The sequence below is a fragment of the Lynx rufus genome, unplaced genomic scaffold (assembly GCF_022079265.1).
Source record: "Lynx rufus isolate CCGP_SWC_20201006 ecotype Redwood Valley unplaced genomic scaffold, mLynRuf1.p SCAF_2, whole genome shotgun sequence".
Lineage (NCBI taxonomy): Eukaryota > Metazoa > Chordata > Mammalia > Carnivora > Felidae > Lynx > Lynx rufus.
In genome coordinates, this window is record NW_025814834.1 from 173989691 (window position 1) to 174010795 (window position 21105).

Here is a 21105-nt window from a genome sequence, read left to right on the forward strand (position 1 = left end):
CTATCCCTTAGGTTTGTATTGGGCTTTAAGATCTTCAGAGACTGGCATTTCCACAATCTATTTTCATCCACATACCATCTGTAAAATGAGGTAAGCAAGGAAGTATTATTGTGGTTTTATGGGTGAGGAAACTGAGTCACTGAGACAATTATGGCAGAAATGGCACAAGAATCCAGACCTCCAGTTCTCAGCCCAGCATTCTGGCTACTTTACCACACTTTCCGCAAGAAGGTCAGCAGGTTATGGATGACTGCTCTGCTGCTTAACCCTAGAACCACCACCACCAAAACATCCTCCACTTTTATAACCATTAGTAATAGTGGCAGAAAGAGCTGTTGTCATAATTGTCACAGTAGAGTTTACAAAGCCTAGCCAAATACATTACCTCATTAAAATCAAAACAAATTCTCAGAGGCGCCCAGGGCTGGTTCTTGCAGAGTGACTACCCCATGTTCTGACGGGGAAACAAATTCATATGATGATGCATGTTGGGAGCTGGGGTTTGAATCCAAATCTCTGAACTCCAAATCCAGTGTTCTTGTCTTTGGGTTTGTGGTTTATGAATGCTGGATTCCTTCAAGAATCTGATGAAAGTGATGGCCTCTCTTCAGAGAATTATACCCGTAAGAATACAATCAACAAAACTCTGCACACAAATTAAGGGGTTCGCTCATGATCCGAAGGTAGGAACCCTTGCTCTAGGTTACATGGTCTCTAAGCCAAATAAAGTGTGAGTTGATGAAGTTACATGGTGTGGTCCCTCTCAGTGGTAAGAGGGTCATAACCAGGGATTGCTAGAAGGGAAAGCTTCTGAAGCTTTCCTCAAACTCCCTTGCAGGACCATTCCTTATCTACACCCTGACAATAGACTGCTTTTTTTTTTTAAGTTTATTTATTATTTGAGAGAGAGATAAAGAGTGTGCAAGCAGGAGAAAGATAGAGAGGGAGAACGAGGATCCAAAGTGGGGCTCTGTGTTGACAGCAGAGAGCCTGACGTGGGGCTCAAACTCACGAACCACAAGATTATGACCTGAGCGGAAGTTGGGTGCTCAACCGACTGAGCCACACAGGTGCCCCCAGACAGCTTACGTTCTAGTATAGTATGCATCTCATTCTGCTCTGTGTAGGTGCCTCCCCTATTAGAATGTAAGCCCCTTGGTGGGGTGGAAATGTCTAATATAAGTAATGACACCCATAACGACAACTTCTATCAATCACTACTACTTTAATTCCCTGAAAACTTAGAACAGCTTGACCCTTGTCACCATATGCTACCCACTATTCAAACAGGCTCCGGAGTCTATGGTATTAACCTCTACCTTAGACTGTCTCTCATTTTCCATGTACTTGCTACATGGGGTTTTTCTGTTAATATTATAGCATACCTTACTTTTCTAAAAAGGCCCAACAGCACTCCTGTCTTAATCAGTTAAAAAAAAATAATAAATGGATTTCATTTTGAAGTAACTTTAGACTTACAGAAAAGTTACAAAAATAGTACACAGATTTTCCTATACTCATCACCTAAGAAATTAACATAAGTACATTATTATTTTTTTTTGAGTTTATTTATTTATTTTGAGAGGGTGGGGAGGGACAGAGAGAATGGGAGAGAGAATCCCAAGCAGGCTCCACACTGGCAGCACAGAGCTTGATGTGGGGCTCGAACTCACGAACCATGAGAGAGGTGTTGTCTGCCAGATCTCTCCACTGTGAAGTTACCCTTTTCCTTTGCTATTAATGAGTGAGATACTTTGGGACTATGCATGTATCCTGCTTTGCATCATACTTTCACTCACTAATTTCAGCATCCATTGGTGATTCTTGCTTGCAACAAGTGCTGTTTGCCTAACGATGATCTTTTAGTTCCATTATTCCCTCCACATTTATTTTTTATTTTGAGAGAAAATATCTATCTATTTTGAGAGAAAGAGAGAATGAGGAGGGGAGGGGCAGAGAGAGAGGAAGAGAGGAAGAGACAGAATCCCAAGCCGACTCCACACTATCAGCACTAGAGCCTGATACGGGGCTTGAACACACAATCCATGAGATCATGACCTGTGCCAAAACTAAGGGTCGGATGCTTAACTGACTGAACCACACAGGCACCTCTCCTCCACATTTATTAATTTCAAGTACATGGTCCTTGCAGTGCAAAGGGAAATCTGCCTTTTCTTCCCCACTTATTTCTTCAATAAGTTTGGCCTCAAGGAGTCACTTTATACTATCATTACTAATTCAGTTGATCAAATTGTCCCCAAAGACCACTGAGAGATTTTTAGTGCTGGCTCCTATGCCCTTCGACAATTCTTCTTTGAGTAGTTCCTTACTTTCTGGCATCACAAAACGTTCATGTGTATATGTCCCCCGCCCTCTCTTTGGAATCGGCCATGTTTCTAAAACCTACTTTTCGGTAGAGAACACTATTTAAAAACCAGCATCTGGTGCTAGCCATGCAAACTGCTCCTAGGGGTCATTGTTTCTAGGCCACCTCAGCAGAGAACACAGGGAATATATGTATGTGTACTCACACATGAACATATATACTGGATTTATTTCTCTCTATAGCTATAGCTCTATCTGTACATAGCTACACCTACACACATACATACAAATCACAATTTGATCCTAATATCTCCAATTTCCACCCACTACCATAGGGTTCATTGTAACCTTCCCTTTCCCTATTTAAGAGAAGCCTGGCTCCCATTATCCATAATATATTTATTTATTTGCTCAGTTGTGGTATACACATGACAGATTTTCAGAAGAGCTCATCCAGACATTTATGAAAAACAAATTTAGGAATTAGACTATAATACTCAAGTATAGTTATTTTATCTTTAACCATACATTATACTATCAAAACATTTTTTCCCAAAATTACTTAAGTTAGTTCTTTTCTTTCCCAAACCCTTCTTAGTGCGGTTATGTTATTCATTATTAATACAATACGTTTCGTTTTTGCTAACTGTATTTTATTTTGCCTATTGTCACCACATATGTATATTCTCATAACTATCTATCTACCTACCTTACCTAACCTACCTACCTAACCAACCTTGCTCCCTCCCTCCCTCCCTTCTATTTTCAGGGATACAAGAAGCATCACCATGGTTCTAAGAATTAGGGTATATCGAAAAACATACTCAAAGAAGTACCATTTCCACCTATGACCCTGTTCACACTGCCCCATATTTCTACTGCATGCCTACCCACCACCTCTAGGTAACCAGTCTCGCCACTTTCTGATTTAACTTCCCTGCATTTCTCTTGCACAAGTAAGTACACATATAGTTTCTTATAGTCATCTTCCTTCTACATAAAAAGAAGGGAACTGTAAACACTTCTTTGCTTTCTTCACTTAACAACATTTCCTGAAAATCATTTTGTAGCAGTTAATATCCTCAGTTTTACAGATGAAGAGAAAGGCTTAAAGAGACTGGATAACTTGCCCAAGGTCACACACCAAGTAAGGAGTAAAGCTGGATTTGAACTTGAACCCAAGAAGTTCTGATCCCCAAATCCATGTTCCTTCTACTACATTAGAGTCTCTCAGCCAGGGTTCCTGGCATATTCTTTGGGGATCTCTGGTTTCTTTGAATTCTCTTAGATCATTTTGAAAATTAATGCATGTACGTCCTGGATCATCTTATAACCAAACACTGCCAGGCATCTTCACTGCCCATAGGAACTGAAAATCACACATCTGCCTAAAGGGACTGAATGCCTTCAGTGCAGGAATGCACAGGAGCTTACAAAAGGGAACAGGGACAGCAGTTACCTGGCTGTGGCCTTGGCTTGTAGTTCAGGGAAGGCAGCATGGCCCCGCACCATGTGGTCTATCTGAAAAACAAGAGAGATGGGTCAGTTTTACAGTTTCTCGGATTTCTGTTTAAGCCAGAAAGGGATATATTAAAATGTCTGTTTCTTTCCATTCTTTGTCCATAGAGGATCTATGCTAAAATGCTAACTCAACTTCAGTGTCATAGCTATTTCAGAAATTGAGCTTGGCTTAACCTACTATCAGCCTTTTGATCCACAAAACAAAGCAGTCTAAAGAAAAAAGTAGCAGGAAATGAAACTCTCAGGCTAAAGTGGCAGCAACAGATAGTATTGGGTCCCAAAAGGAGGGGTGATGACAGGAATGAGAAGGCAGTAACTCCAGGTATGGGGCAAAGGGCCTGGGTGTTGAAGCACCAATCTCCGGATCACACCATTTCCACCTCCCCATTCAAGCTGTTAGCCCAGGCAAGGTCAGGCCTTGAATTACTCACTGTGTCTTACCAAACGTGGGGGGGAGTGAAAGAGACAGTGGAGGAAGGAATACTAACTAGTTCAAACAACAACAACCACAAAGGGTTGCCTTAGAGCTGTCAAGAGGACCCCTCCTGGGGAAGTGCCCTGCAGTGTGGAGCCGCCGCAGGCACTACCCTAAATGACGAAACGGAAGAATTCTCCTCAAAAGAAACTCCAGGAAGTAGTGACAGCTAACAAATTGATCAAAAACGATTTAAGCAATACAAAGGAACAAGAATTTAGAATAACAGTCATAAAATTAATCACTGGGCTTGAAAAAAGCATAGAGGACATCAGAGAATCTATTGCTACAGAGATCAAGGGACTAAGAAATAGTCAAGAAGAGCTAAAAATGCTATAAATGAGGTGCAAACTAAAATGGAGGTGGCCATAGCATGGACTGAAGAGGCAGAGGAGAGAATAGGTGAATTAGAAGATAAAATTATGGAAAAAGAGGAAGCTGAGAAAAAGGGAGATAAAAAAATCCAGGAGTATGAGGGAAGAATTAGAAAACTAAGTGATGCAATCAAATGGAACAATATCTGAATCATAGGAATTCCAGAAGAAGAAGAAGAGAGAAAGGGGCTGAAGGTATACTTGAACAAATCATAGCTGAGAACTTCCCTGATCTGGGGAAGGAAAAAGGCATTGAAATCCAAGAGGCACAGAGAACTCCCTTCAGACGTAACTTGAATCGATCTTCTGCATGACATATCATAGTGAAACTGGCAAAATACAGGGATAAAGAGAAAATTCTGAAAGCAGCTAAGGATAAACAGGCTCTAACTTATAAAGGGAGACTCATAAGAGTAGTGGGAGACCTACCTACTGAAACTTGGCAGGCCAGAAAGGAATGGCAAGAAATCTTCAAGGTGATGAACAAAAAAAAAAATATGCAGCCAAAAATCCTTTATCCAGCAAGTCTGTCATTCAGAATAGAAGGAGAGATAAAGGTCTTCCCAAACAAAAACTGAAGGAATTCATCACCACTAAACCAGCCCTACTAGAGATCCTAAGAGGGATTCTGTGAGTGAAACGTTGCAAGGATCACAAAGGACCAGAGACATCACTACAAGCATGTAACCTACAGACAACACTGAATGTAAATGGACTAAATGCTCCAACCAAAAGACACAGGGTATCAGAATGGATAAAAAAACAAGACCCATCTATTTGCTGTATACAAGAGATACATTTTACATCTAAGGACACCTTCAGATTGAAAGTGAGGGTTAGGAGAACTATCTATCATGCTACTGGAAGTCAAAAGAAAGCTGGAGTAGACATGCTTATATCAGACAAACTAGACTTTAAATTAAAGGCTGTAACAAGAGATGAAGAAGGGCATTATATAATAATTACAGGGTCTATCCATCAGGAAGAGCTAACAATTATAAATGTCTATGTGCCAAATATGGGAGCCCCCAAATATATAAACCAATTAATTGCAAACATAAGCAACCTTATTGATAAGAATGTGGTAATTGCAGGGGACTTTAATACCCCACTTACAACAATGGATAGATCATCTAGACACACGGTCAATAAAGAAACAAGGGCCCTGAATGATACATTGGATCAGATGGACTTGACAGATATATTTAGAACTCCGTATCCCAAAGCAACAGAATATACTTTCTTCTCAAGTGCACATGGAACATTCTCTAAGACAGATCACATACTGGGTCACAAAACAGCCCTTCATAAGTATACAAGAATTGAGATCATACCATGCACACTTTCAGACCACAATGCTATGAAGTTTGAAATCAACCACAGGAAAAAGTCTGGAAAACCTCCAAAAGCATGGAGGTTAAAGAACACCCTACTAAAGAATGAGTGGGTCAACCAGGCAATTAGAGAAGAAATTATGAAATATATGGAAACAAACGAAAATGAAAATACAACAATCTAAACGCTTTGGGATGCAGCGAAGGCAGTCCTGAGACGAAAATACACTGCAATCCAGGCCTATCTCAAGAAACAAGAAAAATCCCAAATACAAACTCTAACAGCACACCTAAAGAAAATAAAAGCAGAATGGCAAAGACACCCCAAACCCAGCAGAAGAAGAGAAATAATAAAGATCAGAGCAGAAATAAACAACATAGAATCTAAAAAAACTGTAGAGCAGATCAATGAAACCAAGAGTTGGTTTTATGAAAAAATAAACAAAATTGATAAACCACTAGCCAGGCTTCTCAAAAAGAAAGGGACATGACCCAAATACATAAAATCATGAGTGAAAATGGAATTATTACAACCAAATCCCTCAGAAATACAAGCAATTATCAGGAAATACTATGAAAAATTATGTGCCAACAAACTGGACAACCTGGAAGAAATGGAAAAATTCCTAAGCACCCACACACTTTCAAAACTCAAACAGGAAGAAATAGAAAACTTTAACAGACCCATAACCAGCGAAGAAATTTAATCAGTTATCAAAAATCTCCCAACAAATAAGAGTCCAGGACCAGATGGCTTCCCAGGGGAATTCTACCAGACATTTAAAGCAGAGATAATACCTATCCTTCTCAAGCTGTTCCAAAAAATAGAAAGGGAAGGAAAACTTCCAGACTCATCCTATGAAGCCAGCATTACTTTGATTCCTAAACCAGACAGAGACCCAGCAAAAAAGGAGAACTACAGGCCAATATCCCTGATGAATATGGATGAAAAATTCTCAATAAGATACTAGCAAATCAAATTCAACAGCATATAAAAAGAATTATTCACCATGATCAAGTGGGATTCATTCCTGGGCTGCAGGGCTGGTTCAGCATTCGCAAATCAATGTGAAACATCACATTAATAAAAGAAAAGATAAGAACCATATGATCCTGTCAATAGATGCAGAAAAAGCATCTGACAAAATTCAGCATCCTTTCTTAATAAAAACCCTTGAGAAAGTCAGGATAGAAGGAAAATACTTAAACATCATAAAAGCCATTTATGAAAATCCCACAGCTAATATCCTCAATGGGGAAAAACTGAGAGCTTTCCCCCTGAGATCAGGAACATGACAGGGATGTCCACTCTCACCGCTGTTGTTTAACATAGTGTTGGAAGTTCTAGCGTCAGCAATGAGACAAAAAAAGAAATCAAAGGCATCAAAACTGGCAAAGATGAAGTCAAGCTTTCACTTTTTGCAGATGACATGATATTATACATGGAAAACCCGATAGACTCCACCAAAAGTCTGCTAGAACTGATACATGAATTCAGCAAAGTCGCAGGATACAAAATCAGCATACAGAAATCAGTTGCATTCTTATACACTAATAATGAAGCAACAGAAAGACAAATAAAGAAACGAATCCCATTCACAATTGCACCAAGAATCATAAAATACCTAGGGATAAATCTAACCAAAGATGTAAAAGATCTGTATGCTGAAAACTATAGAAAGCTTATGAAGGAAATTGAAGAAGATACAAAGAAATGGAAACACATTCCGTGCTCATGGATTGGAAGAATAAATATTGGTAAAATGTCAATACTACCCAAAGCTATTTACACATTCAATGCAATCCTAATCAAAATTGCACCAGCATTCTTCTCCAAGCTAGAACAAGTAATCCTAAAATTCGTATGGAACCACAAAAGGCCCCAAATAGCCAAAGTAATTTTGAAGAAGACCAAAGTGGGAGGCATCACAATCCCAGACTTTAGCCTCTACTACAAAGCTGTAATCATCAAGACAGCATGGTGTTGGCAGAAAAACAGACACATAGACCAATGGAATAGAATAGAGACTCCAAAATTGGACCCACAAAAGTATGGCCAACTCATCTTTGACAAAGCAGGAAAGAATATCCAATGGAAAAAAGACAGTCTCTTTAACAAATGGTGTTGGGAGAACTGGGCAGCAATATGCAGAAGGATGAAACTAGACCACTTTCTTACACCATTCACAAAAATAAACTCAAAATGGATAAAGGATCTGAATGTGAGACAGGAAACCATCAAAACCCTAGAGGAGAAAGCAGGAAAAAACCTCTCTGACCTCAGCCGCAGCAATTTCTTACTTGACACATCTCCAAAGACAAGGGAATTAAAAGCAAAAATGAACTATTGGGACCTTATGAAGATAAAAACCTTCTGCACTACAAAGGAAACAATCAACAAAACTAAAAGGCAACCAATGGAATGGGAAAAGATATTTGCAAATGACAGATCAGACAAAGGGTAGTACCCAATATCTATAAAGAACTCACCAAACTCCACACCTGAAAAACAAATAATCCAGTGAAGAAATGGGCAGAAAACATGAATAGACACTTCTCTAAAGAAGACATCCAGATGGCCAACAGGCACATGAAAAGATGCTCAACATCGCTCCTCATCAGGGAAACACAAATCAAACCCACACTCAGATATCACCTCACGCCAGTCAGAGTGGCTAAAATGAACAAATCAGGAGACTATAGATGCTGGAGAGGATGTGGAGAAATGGGAACCCTCTTGCATTGTTGGTGGGAATGCAAACTGGTGTAGCCGCTCTGGAAAACAGTGTGGAGGTTTCTCAAAAAATTAAAAATAGATCTACCCTATGATCCAGCAATAGCACTGTTAGGAATTTACCCAAGGGATACAGGAGCGCTGATGTATAGGGGCACTTGTACCCCAATGTGTATAGCAGCACTTTCAACAATAGCCAAATTATGGAAAGAGCCTAAATGTCCATCAACTGATGAATGGATAAAGAAATTGTGGTTTATATACACAATGGAATACTACTTGGCAATGAGAAAGAATGAAATCTGGCCTTTTGTAGCAACGTGGATAGAACTGGAGAGTGTGATGCTAAGTGAAGTAAGTCATACAGAGAAAGATAGATACCATATATTTTCACTCTTATGTGGACCCTGAGGACTTAACAGAAGACCATGGGGAGGGGAAGGGGGAAAAAAAGTTAGAGAGGAAGACAGCCAAACCATAAGAGACCCTGAAAAACTGAGAATAAACTGAGGGTTGATGGGGGGTGGGAGGGAGGGGAGGGTGGGCGATGGGCATTGAGGAGGGCACCTGTTGGGATGAGCACTGGGTATTGTATGGAAACCAATTTGACAATAAATCTCATAAAAAAAAAAAGAGGACCCCTCCTGATTGAAAAGTTAGCACGTGAAAAAAAAATACAAAAAAGAAAGAAGAGTTATCACATGAGAAACTGGGACATAGCTCACCAAGGATAGAAATGTCTAGGCTCTGTGGACAACTACCTTCTTCTCATTTGAAATCGCGTCTCTCTGATTTTATTCCTTAATCCACTAGGTAGCTCTAAACAAAATAATATATAACGGTATCAGGAAGGGAAATGTTTTCCCATGATGCTACCACCCTGCTTGCTAAAGCACACCCAACACTGTACTTGTGTTCCTGAACCTCATCTGTGTGTCTTCCCAGTGTTCACATGAGTGTCCAGGACTCCAAAACCAATGGGACCAATTTATTTTCATTGAGACTATGAACTAATTGGTTATTTTGGCCTCATGGAGATAGGCTCTCTAAGCATGTTTCCTAACATGTATAAAGGGGAGGAGAATTTTTTCTGGAGCCACGGAGGCCAGGTCTGGGTTCTGGCTCTGATACCACTTAGCTGTGTGACTTTGTGTAAGCCATTTAACTACTCTGAGTCTCAAAAACCTCCTGTGCCCTCCCCCAGCCTCCCTTTAAAACAGGGGTGCTGGATATCGACAGTGTCTACCACAATGTCAACAACAGTGTAAATACCATCCCCTAAAATTTACTGACTCATTTACCATACATCAACACTGAGCTAAGCATTTTACATACATTTTCTCATATATTCCTTACTCTGCTTGCAGGAAAAAGATACTATTCTCTATTATGGAGATGAGAAAACTGGGACCAAGAGAGAGTAAGCAACTTGCCCAAGGTCAGAGGGAGTAAATGACAGATCTAGGTTTCAAACTGAGAAGGTCTTCCTTGTTCTTAACTACTATGCCATAATGTCTACCAAACTTGCAGGTATATGTTGCTGAATTCCATTTATACAGTAATGCAGAAATGCTCAAACTAATATCAAAGCAATTGGTCATTTCAGTGGGAAAAAACTATGCAGGTTTCGAGTGTTAACTTCCTACAGGTTCAGCTTTGGGTTACTGTGACGGGGTGCGTCTGGACCTTAAAGAGTCGCGTCAGTGATGGATAAGTCAAGTCATTACTTGATTTGATGCTAATTTCTATAGGAACACCTTCCGAGTTCAGACAAGGGAGATTTAAATGAGTGTCCAGTGAGAAGCACAGAAACTAGCATGTGTGGTGTGTGCATGAATGTAGTTATTCAGTATTTAATGAATGCCTAATGCATCAGGTACTGGGACTAGGTCCTGGGACTACAGCAGAAAGTAAGAAATACAATACATATAATACATAGTAAAATAAAGAGGTCATTAATTTGGCAATTATTAAATAGGTGGGAGAGGTGAGGCTTCAGCTGAGAGGCTGAGAACAGGCAGCTTGGAGGAGTAGGGAGCCAGGGGCAGGATATGCTGGGAACAAGGCTATGATGACTAGATATGGAGATGCAAAGACATATATGGTTGTGGACAGTAAGGAAACTGGTGAAGTCCCGAGCCTGGCACATCATTGCTGCTCAGGAAATGTTTGTGCAAAGATGTGGGAGGCACGAAGCATAATGGAGGCACATCATATACTCACGCAGTGCCATGTATTCTGGAAACACTACCATATACTTTACATCTGTCTGTACGGGGCACACTTTGGTCACAGGGTGACTGCTAACTTAGAGAATACATGAAGTGGTGAAGATATTGGATGGATGGGGGGGGCAGACGGTAGTTCTTGAAAGTCAGGTAAGCATTTATAGTTTTATTGGATTAGAGACCATGGAATTATTTTGATTTGTGTGCAAAATGATGAGAAGTTAAGGCAAAGCAGTCTGGTAGGGTATGCAGGATGGAGAGATGACCAGACAGGGAGGGCAGGAAATGCAGCCTAGGCTCAGAGGCTGATGGTGAGAACAATGGTTAGAACAAGAGGCAAAAATATTTCCTGTTCTTGTTCCATTGTGGCACTTGTCAAGTTGTTTTAAACAATCACTAGTTTACAGGTCTGTCTTTACCTGACACTCCAAACTCTTTTAAATCAAGAGCCCCATTATTTCCCAATCCCCAGTGCCTACATCAATGCCTGGCATCTTGAATGAATGAATGAGATATATTTGGAGAAAAACAAAACAAATTTAGTGGCTAACCAATTATAGAATATAAGGAAATCAGAGTCAAGAATGACTTTTGGGTCTAAGAAAAGGAAATGTGGCCATGTTAATCATGTCTTTTTATTTTCTGTATTTCTGATGCTTTGATTCTATGACCTTATGGACCCTGGAGAGACTGCCCCTCCCAGGGCTGGCAAGTCCCAGAGAAAGCAAAGGACTCAGCACACCTGAAAGCATACCTTTCATATGCAAACTAACCACTCCAGAACCCACCTTCCCCCACCTCAATGGGCTACTGTTTCCTGCTCTAAGCTATTCAGGGCCAGGAACCAGAAGGCTAGGACAAGCCTGGTGCTTCCCGTGGGTGGCGTGGTCCTGGGGTGGCGTGGAGTGCCCCCTCCTCTTGAGAACTGTGAGCAAGGAACCATCCTTTCCATGGCAATCAACCCCTGATCTGTTGGCCTCATACCTGAATAATAACAAAATCTACATATTAAAACAGTGCCTTAGTAAAAAAAAAAAACATAAGCTTTGGAAACAAGACTTGGGTTCAAATTCATGGTCTATACTTACATTCTGTGCTACCTAGGAAGTTACTTGACCTCTCAGAGCCACATCTCCTACAACTGTAAAATAGGGATAATAAAATGTGCCTTGCAGGGAAAGTAGTGGCCAAGTGCCTGGTATATGGGTGTCTCTCAGTTCACAACATCATCAATAAAAAAGAAGGGGGTATCACCAAAAGAGTAAAAATGGTTGGGAAAACAGAATCTCAAATGGTCAGCTGCACTCCGCCTCTCCATCCATCCCCCCCCCGCCCCCGCCCCCAGCATCTGGTGGTAAAGGCCCACTCTGGTTAGCAAAGAACAAGCCAGTTTTTTCAAATAACTGAGCGCTCATTTCAATAGCCTGGAGTGCCTGATCGTACGGCTGATCTCTCTATTTATGTCCCATTCTCTAATGCATTTAGTCCAGTATAGAACATAGTGTCCTATTAGTGGTTATTTGTTTCTCCGTAAAACAACCAGTTTAACCACAATGACTGCTGTATCTGCCAAGTGGTTGCCTCAGAAATATATAGACAGAGCTCGCCTAACTTTATGACTACTTTCTTATTTCCTCCATCTTCTCAGATTTCAGCTCTGAGAGCAAGCAGAGAAGTCTACAAACTATATGGATAGGTAGGAAGCTTGAGGTGGATGCAGTCAGATCTTCTTCAGGATGGCTTTCTAGATCAAGAGGGAAAAGCTACCTTATGATATATAATGAGGGTTGGGTTTTTAGGTCCTTCCTTACAAAGGTGCCATCTGTATTTGGAACATGGGAGAAACAGAAAGACAACACAACATAGAGATCATAGATGGGTAGTATGAGGGGACATCTGGCTCACATATGTATTTTATTTGTGTTATATAATGTTTAAAAAAATCAGCCAATATTTTTAAATTGGGAGATTCCACTTGAAATCCAGATTCTGGTTTCTCTTGAAGAACTGGCATATGTAAAACACTGGCCACACATATTTCCCCATGGCCAGAGTCAGCTGGAGCTGATCCCTTCAGATAGGACTGTACCCTTCACTATGTAGAAGGCACCACTGGTCTCCACCATTCCCCAACAACAGGCACCATATTGCACCAATTTCCTCATCATGACTGCACTCATGTTTTACTTGTAGGAGAGATCTATTTCTCTATGCCCATCTCTCTATGAAAGGAAGGAACATAAAATGTTCTCTAGAGCACCATGAGTTGAAAGAAAAACTTCTCTGTGGAAGTAAAAAAAAAACAAATTGTTTGCCTTGTCTTTATTCTTTAATGCTGTCTGACTCCTTTAGGCATTTGGGTTTTCAACTCTTGATATGACAGGAAGAACATAAACAGGGACTCCTAAGACCGCAGTCGATTCTGGCTCAGGGAATGACCTTACACAAGACCGTTTCTAATTCTCTCTGCAACATTTAAGAAATTAATATGACAAATAGCCAAGTGTTTGTAAAATTACACGGAGGACCGCATTGCCTGAGATATCAAAACTGCTGGCACAGAGTTCACAGGCAGGACAAACACATGACACAGGTGACTTCTGAATTCCAGAATTTTAGGTTCTATGATCATTTTGCTAGGACATAGCTATCTTCTTGCATGTGGGGTTTTTCTCTATTAAAATCAATTTTATGTATAAGTCTCAAGGCTGTCTTTTACCTTACTTTGCAGATAACAAAATCATTAGGCTCAGAGAAATGTTCACTGCTTGCCACAACTCCTTTTCGCCTTTTGCATTTACCTGAAATGTCACTTTTTTCATCTCGGCTATTCCAACTCTTTCCTTACCTCGCCTTCTTATCTCAAAGCAAAAACATTTTGCCTGATTTTTCCCAGACTTGAAACTCTCATAAAAATCTAATGGAAGAAGAAAGCCCAACCTAGATAACTTCTTTTATGTTGCTGGAAAGAATTGTGGGTTTCAACACTGAACAGTTCTTAAGAACAACAAACATTCCTGAAAGAAAATGTAAACTGTGTTTTTTGGTTTTTTTTTAACTTTAATACTAGCTTTAGATAGAACCGCTTCACTTACAGGTGGTGGACAAATTCTGATTTAATGCAGAGCTACTTTAGTTTCATTCAACATCAAAGTTAATAGCTTTGTGTATTTTTATAGTTTAATTGATTCACTTATCCATGAAACTAATGTGATATATAGCTACCCTGTGCTAGGCATCACTGTAATAATTGAAGATTCAAAGGTAAATTAAAGTCATTGCTCTCACAAAGCTCTGCCTGTCAGTGGAAAATGGGCACACCAATACTCACATATGGCCTCAGAAGATTAGGTTCTTGGTAGATTCTACAAATGTTTATTGAACATTTACTCTGTTCTAATTGTAGTAAGCACAGGGGATTCAGTGGCCACGGAAAGGAAGCTCAACCCTATCATACAAATGCTACCCTAACTTCTGGATGATCTCTGAACTACATTACAGACAGCCTAGCTAAAGCTGAAAAAATTCAGCGGAGATTTCAGTAGGTGCCCATCACAAGAAAGACAAAATTTGAGAGTTTGAGTTCAACCAAATAAACCACCTGTTAAAAACAAGCAAACAAAAAGATACTCTTCAGAGAAATAAGAATAACCCAGCGTCTCTACAATATATCAATCATAATGTTTAAGACATGATCCCAAATTGCTAGACATATGGAGAGAAGGAAAATGTAATCCATACTTATGAGAAAAGCCATTTAATGGACAATGACCCTGAGATGACACAGATACTGGATTTAGAAGGCAAGAATTCAGCAGTTTATTCTAGATCTGTCTCCTGAGGCAAGGGAAACCAAAGCAGAAATAAACCATTAGGACTACATCAAAATACAAAGTTTCTGCACAGGAAAAGAAACAGTCAACAAAACTAAAAGACAGTCTACTGAACAGGAGAAGGTATTTGCAAAGGACATATCTGATAAGGGGTTAGTATCCAAAATATACAAAGAACTCATACAAATAGGTGAAGGGGAATGGGAGTACATTTATCTTGATGAGCACTGGCTAATATGTGTTATTGCTGAATAACTATATTGTACGTCTGAAACTAATAGAACACAGTATTAAGTGCACCGGAATTAAAAGAAAAGAAAAGAAAAGAAAAGAAAAGAAAAGAAAAGAAAAGAAAAGAAAAGAAAAGAAAAGAAAAGAAAGGAAAGGAAAGGAAAGGAAAGGAAAGGAAAGGAAAGGAAAGGAAAGGAAAGGAAAAGAAAAGAAAACTAAGAAGTAAAATAATAAAATAATGTATACAACTCAACACCAAGCCCCCCCCCCCCAAATAATCAAATTAAAATTTGGCAGAAGACTTAAACAGACATTTCCCCAAAGAAGACATACAAGTGGCCAACAGACACATGAAAAGATGCTCAACATCACTCATCATCAGGGAAATGCAAATCAAAACCACAATGAGACAATCACCTCACTACTGTAAGAATGGCTAAAATAAAAAAAAAAAACACAAGAAATAACTAGTGTTGGTAAAGACGTGGAGAAAAAGGAACCTTCATGTACAGTTGATAGAAATGTAAATTGGTGCAGGCACTGTGGAAAACAGTGTAGAGGTTCTTCAAAGAATAAAAAATAGAATTACTATAGGATCCCTTAATTCCACTATTGTGTATTTATACAAAGAAGACAAAAACACTAATTCAAAAAGACATATGCACCTCTATATTTACTGCAGTATTATTTACAATAGCAAAGATATGGAAGGAACCTAAGTGTCCCAATAAAGAAGAGGTGGTATGTATGTATGTATATATGTAAATACACACACACACACACACACACACACACACACACACACACACAGACACACACACACACACTGGAATATTACCCAGCCATCAAAAAGAATGAAACCTTGCCATTTGCAACAATATGCAGGGGCATAGAGATACGATGCTAAGTGAAATGTCAGAGAAAGACAAATACCATATGATTTTACTCATATGTGGAATTTAAGAAACAAAGCAAGCAAAGAAAAAAGAAACAAACGAAAAACAGACTCCTAACTATAGGGAACTGATGGTTACCAGAGGGAAAGTGGGTGGGTAGAGGGATGCGGAAAATAGTGATGGGAATTAAGAGTACACTTGTCATGATGAGCGTGGAGTATTGTATAGAATTGTTGAATCACTGTATTGTATGCCTGAAACTAATACAACACTGTACGTTAATTATACTGAAAATAGAAGCCAAGACTACATCATTGTTAACGAACTTGAATTTAAATAAAAAATATGCTGAAAATAAAAAAAATAAACAAAATAAAATCAACATGAAGAAAAATTTGCTATATATCCAAAAAAGGAGGAGAGGTGAGAAGAAGACTAATATTGTTGCTTGATCTGAGCACTGGTATGTATTGACATTGTTGAATGTAATATTGCTCACCTTAACAAATAAACATTTAAACAAACAATAAATAAACCAAAAAAAAATGAAGTCAGTAGTTTAACAATGCTTTAGGATAGGAGAATATTCTCATAATCAATAAATAGAGAAGAAATAGCAAAGAAACAAAAACTATTAAAATGGAAATTCTAGTATTGATAAATATTATACCCGAAATATTTAGTGGATAGGCATCACACTGATTGAAGATAAAAGAGAAAAGTCAATGAACTTGAAAAGAGACCCAGAGGGAGTACCTAATTGTGAGGGGGAGGAGGGAAGAGGGGAAGTGAGGGAGAGAAGGAGACAGAGAGAGATGGGAGGGGTGGTAGAGAGGCAGAGACTGGGGGGAAAACAAAATCCCTCATGGGCCTATGGGACAATGCCCAAGGGTCTCAAATATATGTAACTGGAGTCACAGTATGAGGAATAAGAGCACACGGGGCCTTGGTAATGAGGTAGGTCTGTGAGTATGGGTGCAATGGAGATGCCTATATATCATACAGGCACACCCTCTGATGATATTAAGGGGCAAATATATAGTATCATCCCCCAGGGAAAATACCTAAGCCAGGGGGGTACAGATTCATGGGAACCACACCTCTACTCTTGTTGCTAAATGAAGATCTGCCATATCTATTACCTATAAAACATTTGTCTTATTGTTCCTAGCCTCACATTGCTGGTGTTTCTTATTACTGCATTAGGAAATGTATTGTCAAGAGCCACCACCTGTGCTGAAGTTTACACTCACTCCAACTGCTGGGTCTGTGGAAAGGATGGCTTGCTAGGTCACTAGGGAACCACAGTTCTAAATACTTTCTTTTGTCTTCTAGGTATATTAATCTTGTGGTGCTGTTTATATTGCTGCTGTGGCATACGGATGCAGTATTTATCTGTGTTTAAATAAATAAATGCTGACAATTTCCCAAACTTGGTGAAAGAGAGAAATTTACAAATTCAAGAAGTTTTGCAAATCCGGGAGAAGAAGGATAAATCCAAAGAACACCATGTCTGGGCACACCATAGTAAAAATCAAAGGTTAAGAGAAAATCAAGAACGTGGTAGAAGAAAAATAATATACTGTACGCATGGGACAAACAATACCAACGATGGTGGACTTCTCCTGAGAAAAAAACAGTGCCAGAATACAAGATAGTAACATCTTTAAGCACTGAAAAAAAACAAACAAAAACCTGTCAACCACGATTATTTTTTATTTGAGGGAGACAGAGAGCACAAGTGGGGGGAGAGGGGCAGAGATAGAGAGAGAGAATCCCAACCAGGATCTCTGCTCAATGTGGAGACCGTCACAGGGCTCCATCCCATGACCCGGGGATCATGACTTAAGCCGAAATCAAGAGTTGGAGGCTCAACTGACTAAGCCACCCAGGTGCCCCAACCAAGAATTCTGTATTGAGCAAAAATATCTTTCAAGATAGAAGGTAAAATAAATCACTAAAAAAGGGAAAAAACCTATTTTTTTTTCTTTTTTGTCAGTACAGCTACAAGAAATGAATAAATGCTGAAGTGGGTTCTCCAGGATAAGGAAAATATTAGATATTTACATTTTCAGAAAGAAAAAAAAAACAACGGGGATGGTAAATAGGTAGGTAAATGCAAAAGATAATGGTTGCTTCTCAGAATTTCTTTGAAATACGTATGACTTATTAGGGACTGAATTGTATCCTCCCAAAATTCTGATGTGAAGCCCCAACCTTCCATGTGACTGGAAATAGAGACTTTACGGAGGTAAATAAGGTCATAAGAGGTCACACGGGTAGGGCCCTAACATGATAGAATTGCTGTCCTTATAAGAAGAGCAAGGATCACCAAAGCTCTCTCACTACATGCATGCACCTGGAAAAGGCCACGTGAGGACACAGGGAGAGGCTGCTGTCCACAAGCCAAGAAGACAGCTCTCACCAGAAACTTAATTTTCTAGCACTATGGTCAGGGACTTCTATCCACCAAACTGTAAGGAAATAAATGTTTATTGTTTAAGTCACCCAGTCTATGGTATTTTGGTATGGCACCCTGGGCAGACTAATGCATTATTTAAAGCAAACAACAGGGGTGCCGGAGAGGATCAGTCAGTTAAGAATCATATAGACTCATGATTTCGGCTCAGGTCGTGATCTCACAGTTTGTGAGATTGAGCCCTGCGTATGACATCAAGCACTGCATCAGGCTCTGCATTGAGCCTGCTTGGGATTCTCTCTCTCCCTCTCTTTCTGTCCCTTCCCCTGCTCACACACACACGCACTTCCTCTCTCTCTCAAAATAAATAAATAAACTTAAAAAAATTAAAATAAAGCAAACAACATAGCAACTACTATATTGTTGGATGTATAACATATGTAGACATCACGCATATTATGACTTATAGCATTTAAGAGTTGGGGGGGTAGCATGTAACTACACAGTTGAATGCTTTTTCTATATTGCATGAAGTTTATAATATACAATCTAAGTAGGCTGAAAAGTTCATGACGTTTATTGTATATAATTCCCAAAGACATCATTTAAAGGAATTCAAACTATCATGCCTAAAAAGCAAATAGAAGAATTTAAATGGAATTCAGAAAATTGAAAGATATTTGAATAATCCAAAAGATGGCAGAAAAGGAGAAAAAACAAAACAAAACAAAACAGAACAAAACAAAACCAGAATCACAGAAAACAAAGAGCAAAATGGAAGACCTAAATCCAACAACATTCACCTTCATGTTGAATTGTAGGTAGTTTCAACATCAGAGTAAACATCAGAGATAACAAGACTGCAGGAAAGCAAGACCCAACTATATACTGTGTATAAAAGATGTACTTTACATAGACTGGGATGGAGAAAATGGTGCTTTGACTGATGGTGCTGGGAGAGAAGGTTAAAAAAAAAATAGATGGAGACATGTTATACATTTTGGACTTAGAATCCATAGGACCTTCTCACTGGATGTGGCCAGAGAAGGGAAGGGGGGAGTCAAGAATTCATCCCAATTTTTTTGTTTTGATAAAAAGATAAATGAGGTGGTCTTTACTCAAATGAAGACAAATAATTGAGGATCAACACAGAGAATGTATCAGTTACCAGAGTTAGAAAACAGTAATTCTGAAATCCCCACCCCGCCTCCTTGACATTGACTCTATCTTCTCTCCATTGATAGCAACGCTATCCTTCAGAAACCTTGACCTCTCTCTCTCTGCTGCACCTTTCACATCCAATCCATCAGGAAACCTCACCGTCTCTACCTTCAAAATACATCCCCAAATACGACCACGTTTTACCAGCTCCACTGCCATCAACCCCATCTCTCAGCTGGTTTACTGCAAAAGCCTCTTTGGGGTGTCACTGCTTCTGTCTCTCACACCCCCCATCCCACAGTTTATTCCCAACATAGCAGTCAGGCAGCAGTCTGAATGATCCTTTAAAAACTAAGTCATATCTGTCCTGTGCTCATAATTCTCCAGTGGCTTTCCACTTCCCTCAGAGCAAAAGCCAAAATTTTCAGTGACCAATAATATAGTCCCAAATTACCTCGTAAACTTATTCCCTACAACTCTCATTTTGGGTCATTCTGCTCCATGTTTGTGGCCTCCTTGCTGTTCCTGCAATGTCGCCGGCAGGCAATCCTCCCTCAGGACCTTTGCACTGGTTGTTCCCTTGGCCGGGTACATTCTTCCTCCAGGTTTCCAAATGGCGAATTTCCTTCCCCTCCTGGTTGTTAAGTTTGTATGTCACATCAGTAAGGTTTACCCTGACCACCCTTTTTTAAAATTGCAAACTGCTCACCTGAATCCATAAGCTTACTTCCTCTTTTAACAACTTTAACCATAAAATAAACTCTATGGCTTTCTCATTCTATGTATTGTGTATGATCCGTCTCTTCTTGTTAGAATGTAAGCTTGACAAGGGGCAGATTTTTGGAGTGGGGTGCAGAAGAAGCTATTTTCGTCACTATTTCTCACTCAGAACGGTAACATGAACATAGGCACTCAATAAATACTGGCTGTTTAAACAAGCATCACTCTAAAGAGTTTAGACTTTATCCTACAGATAACTGGAGAGGTGTCAAGAGTGACAGGGCCACATCTATGTGCTTTCAACACATAGTTGAAATTTTGTGGACTAAATGTTGTGTCCCTTCAAAATTCACACGTTGAAATCCTAACGACCAAAGCGATGGTATTGGGAGGTGGGGCCTTTGGGAGGTGATTAAGTATGAAGGTAGAGCCCTAATGAATGGGATTAATGCCTTTGTAAGGGGCTGAGGAGACCAGAGTCCTCCCCTTCCACTTCTTCTTCAACCCAGAAGAGGATCCTCACCAGAACCCAACCAAGGTGCTGCCTTGATCTTGGCCTTCTGGCCTCTACAGCTGTGAGAAATAAAGTGTTGCTGTATATAAGCCACCCAGTCTATAGTACCTTGTTTGAGCGGGACACACTAAGACAAAGAATCAGAGAGGGAAGGATTAGAAGAAAGAAGGTCATCAGGGAGCTGTGCAGGAATCCAGGTGCGTATACAAAAAATACAGTGAAAGCCTGGGTGGGAGGGAACACAGAAGAGTTTATTTATCCAGGGTAGGTCTTTGTATCCATGAAGTCATTTCAGTTAGCCAATGTGAAATGCTGGGGACATACCTAAGTCTATACACAG

At 39.7% G+C, this 21105-nt stretch overlaps 1 protein-coding gene across 7 annotated transcripts in view; it reads right to left on the reverse strand.

Annotated features, from left to right (window-relative positions):
• Positions 1-21105, reverse strand: part of FGGY (FGGY carbohydrate kinase domain containing) — a 419346-nt gene that overhangs the window by 113983 nt on the left and 284258 nt on the right. For all 7 annotated transcript variants that reach the window (XR_006963068.1, XR_006963067.1, XM_047085935.1 and 4 more), the window contains one exon: positions 3785-3846. Coding sequence is in view for 5 of the 7 variants with exons in the window: in XM_047085935.1 (XP_046941891.1) it covers positions 3785-3846 (62 nt within the window). In the remaining 2 variants the exon portion in view is untranslated. The remainder of the gene's footprint in view (positions 1-3784; positions 3847-21105) is intronic.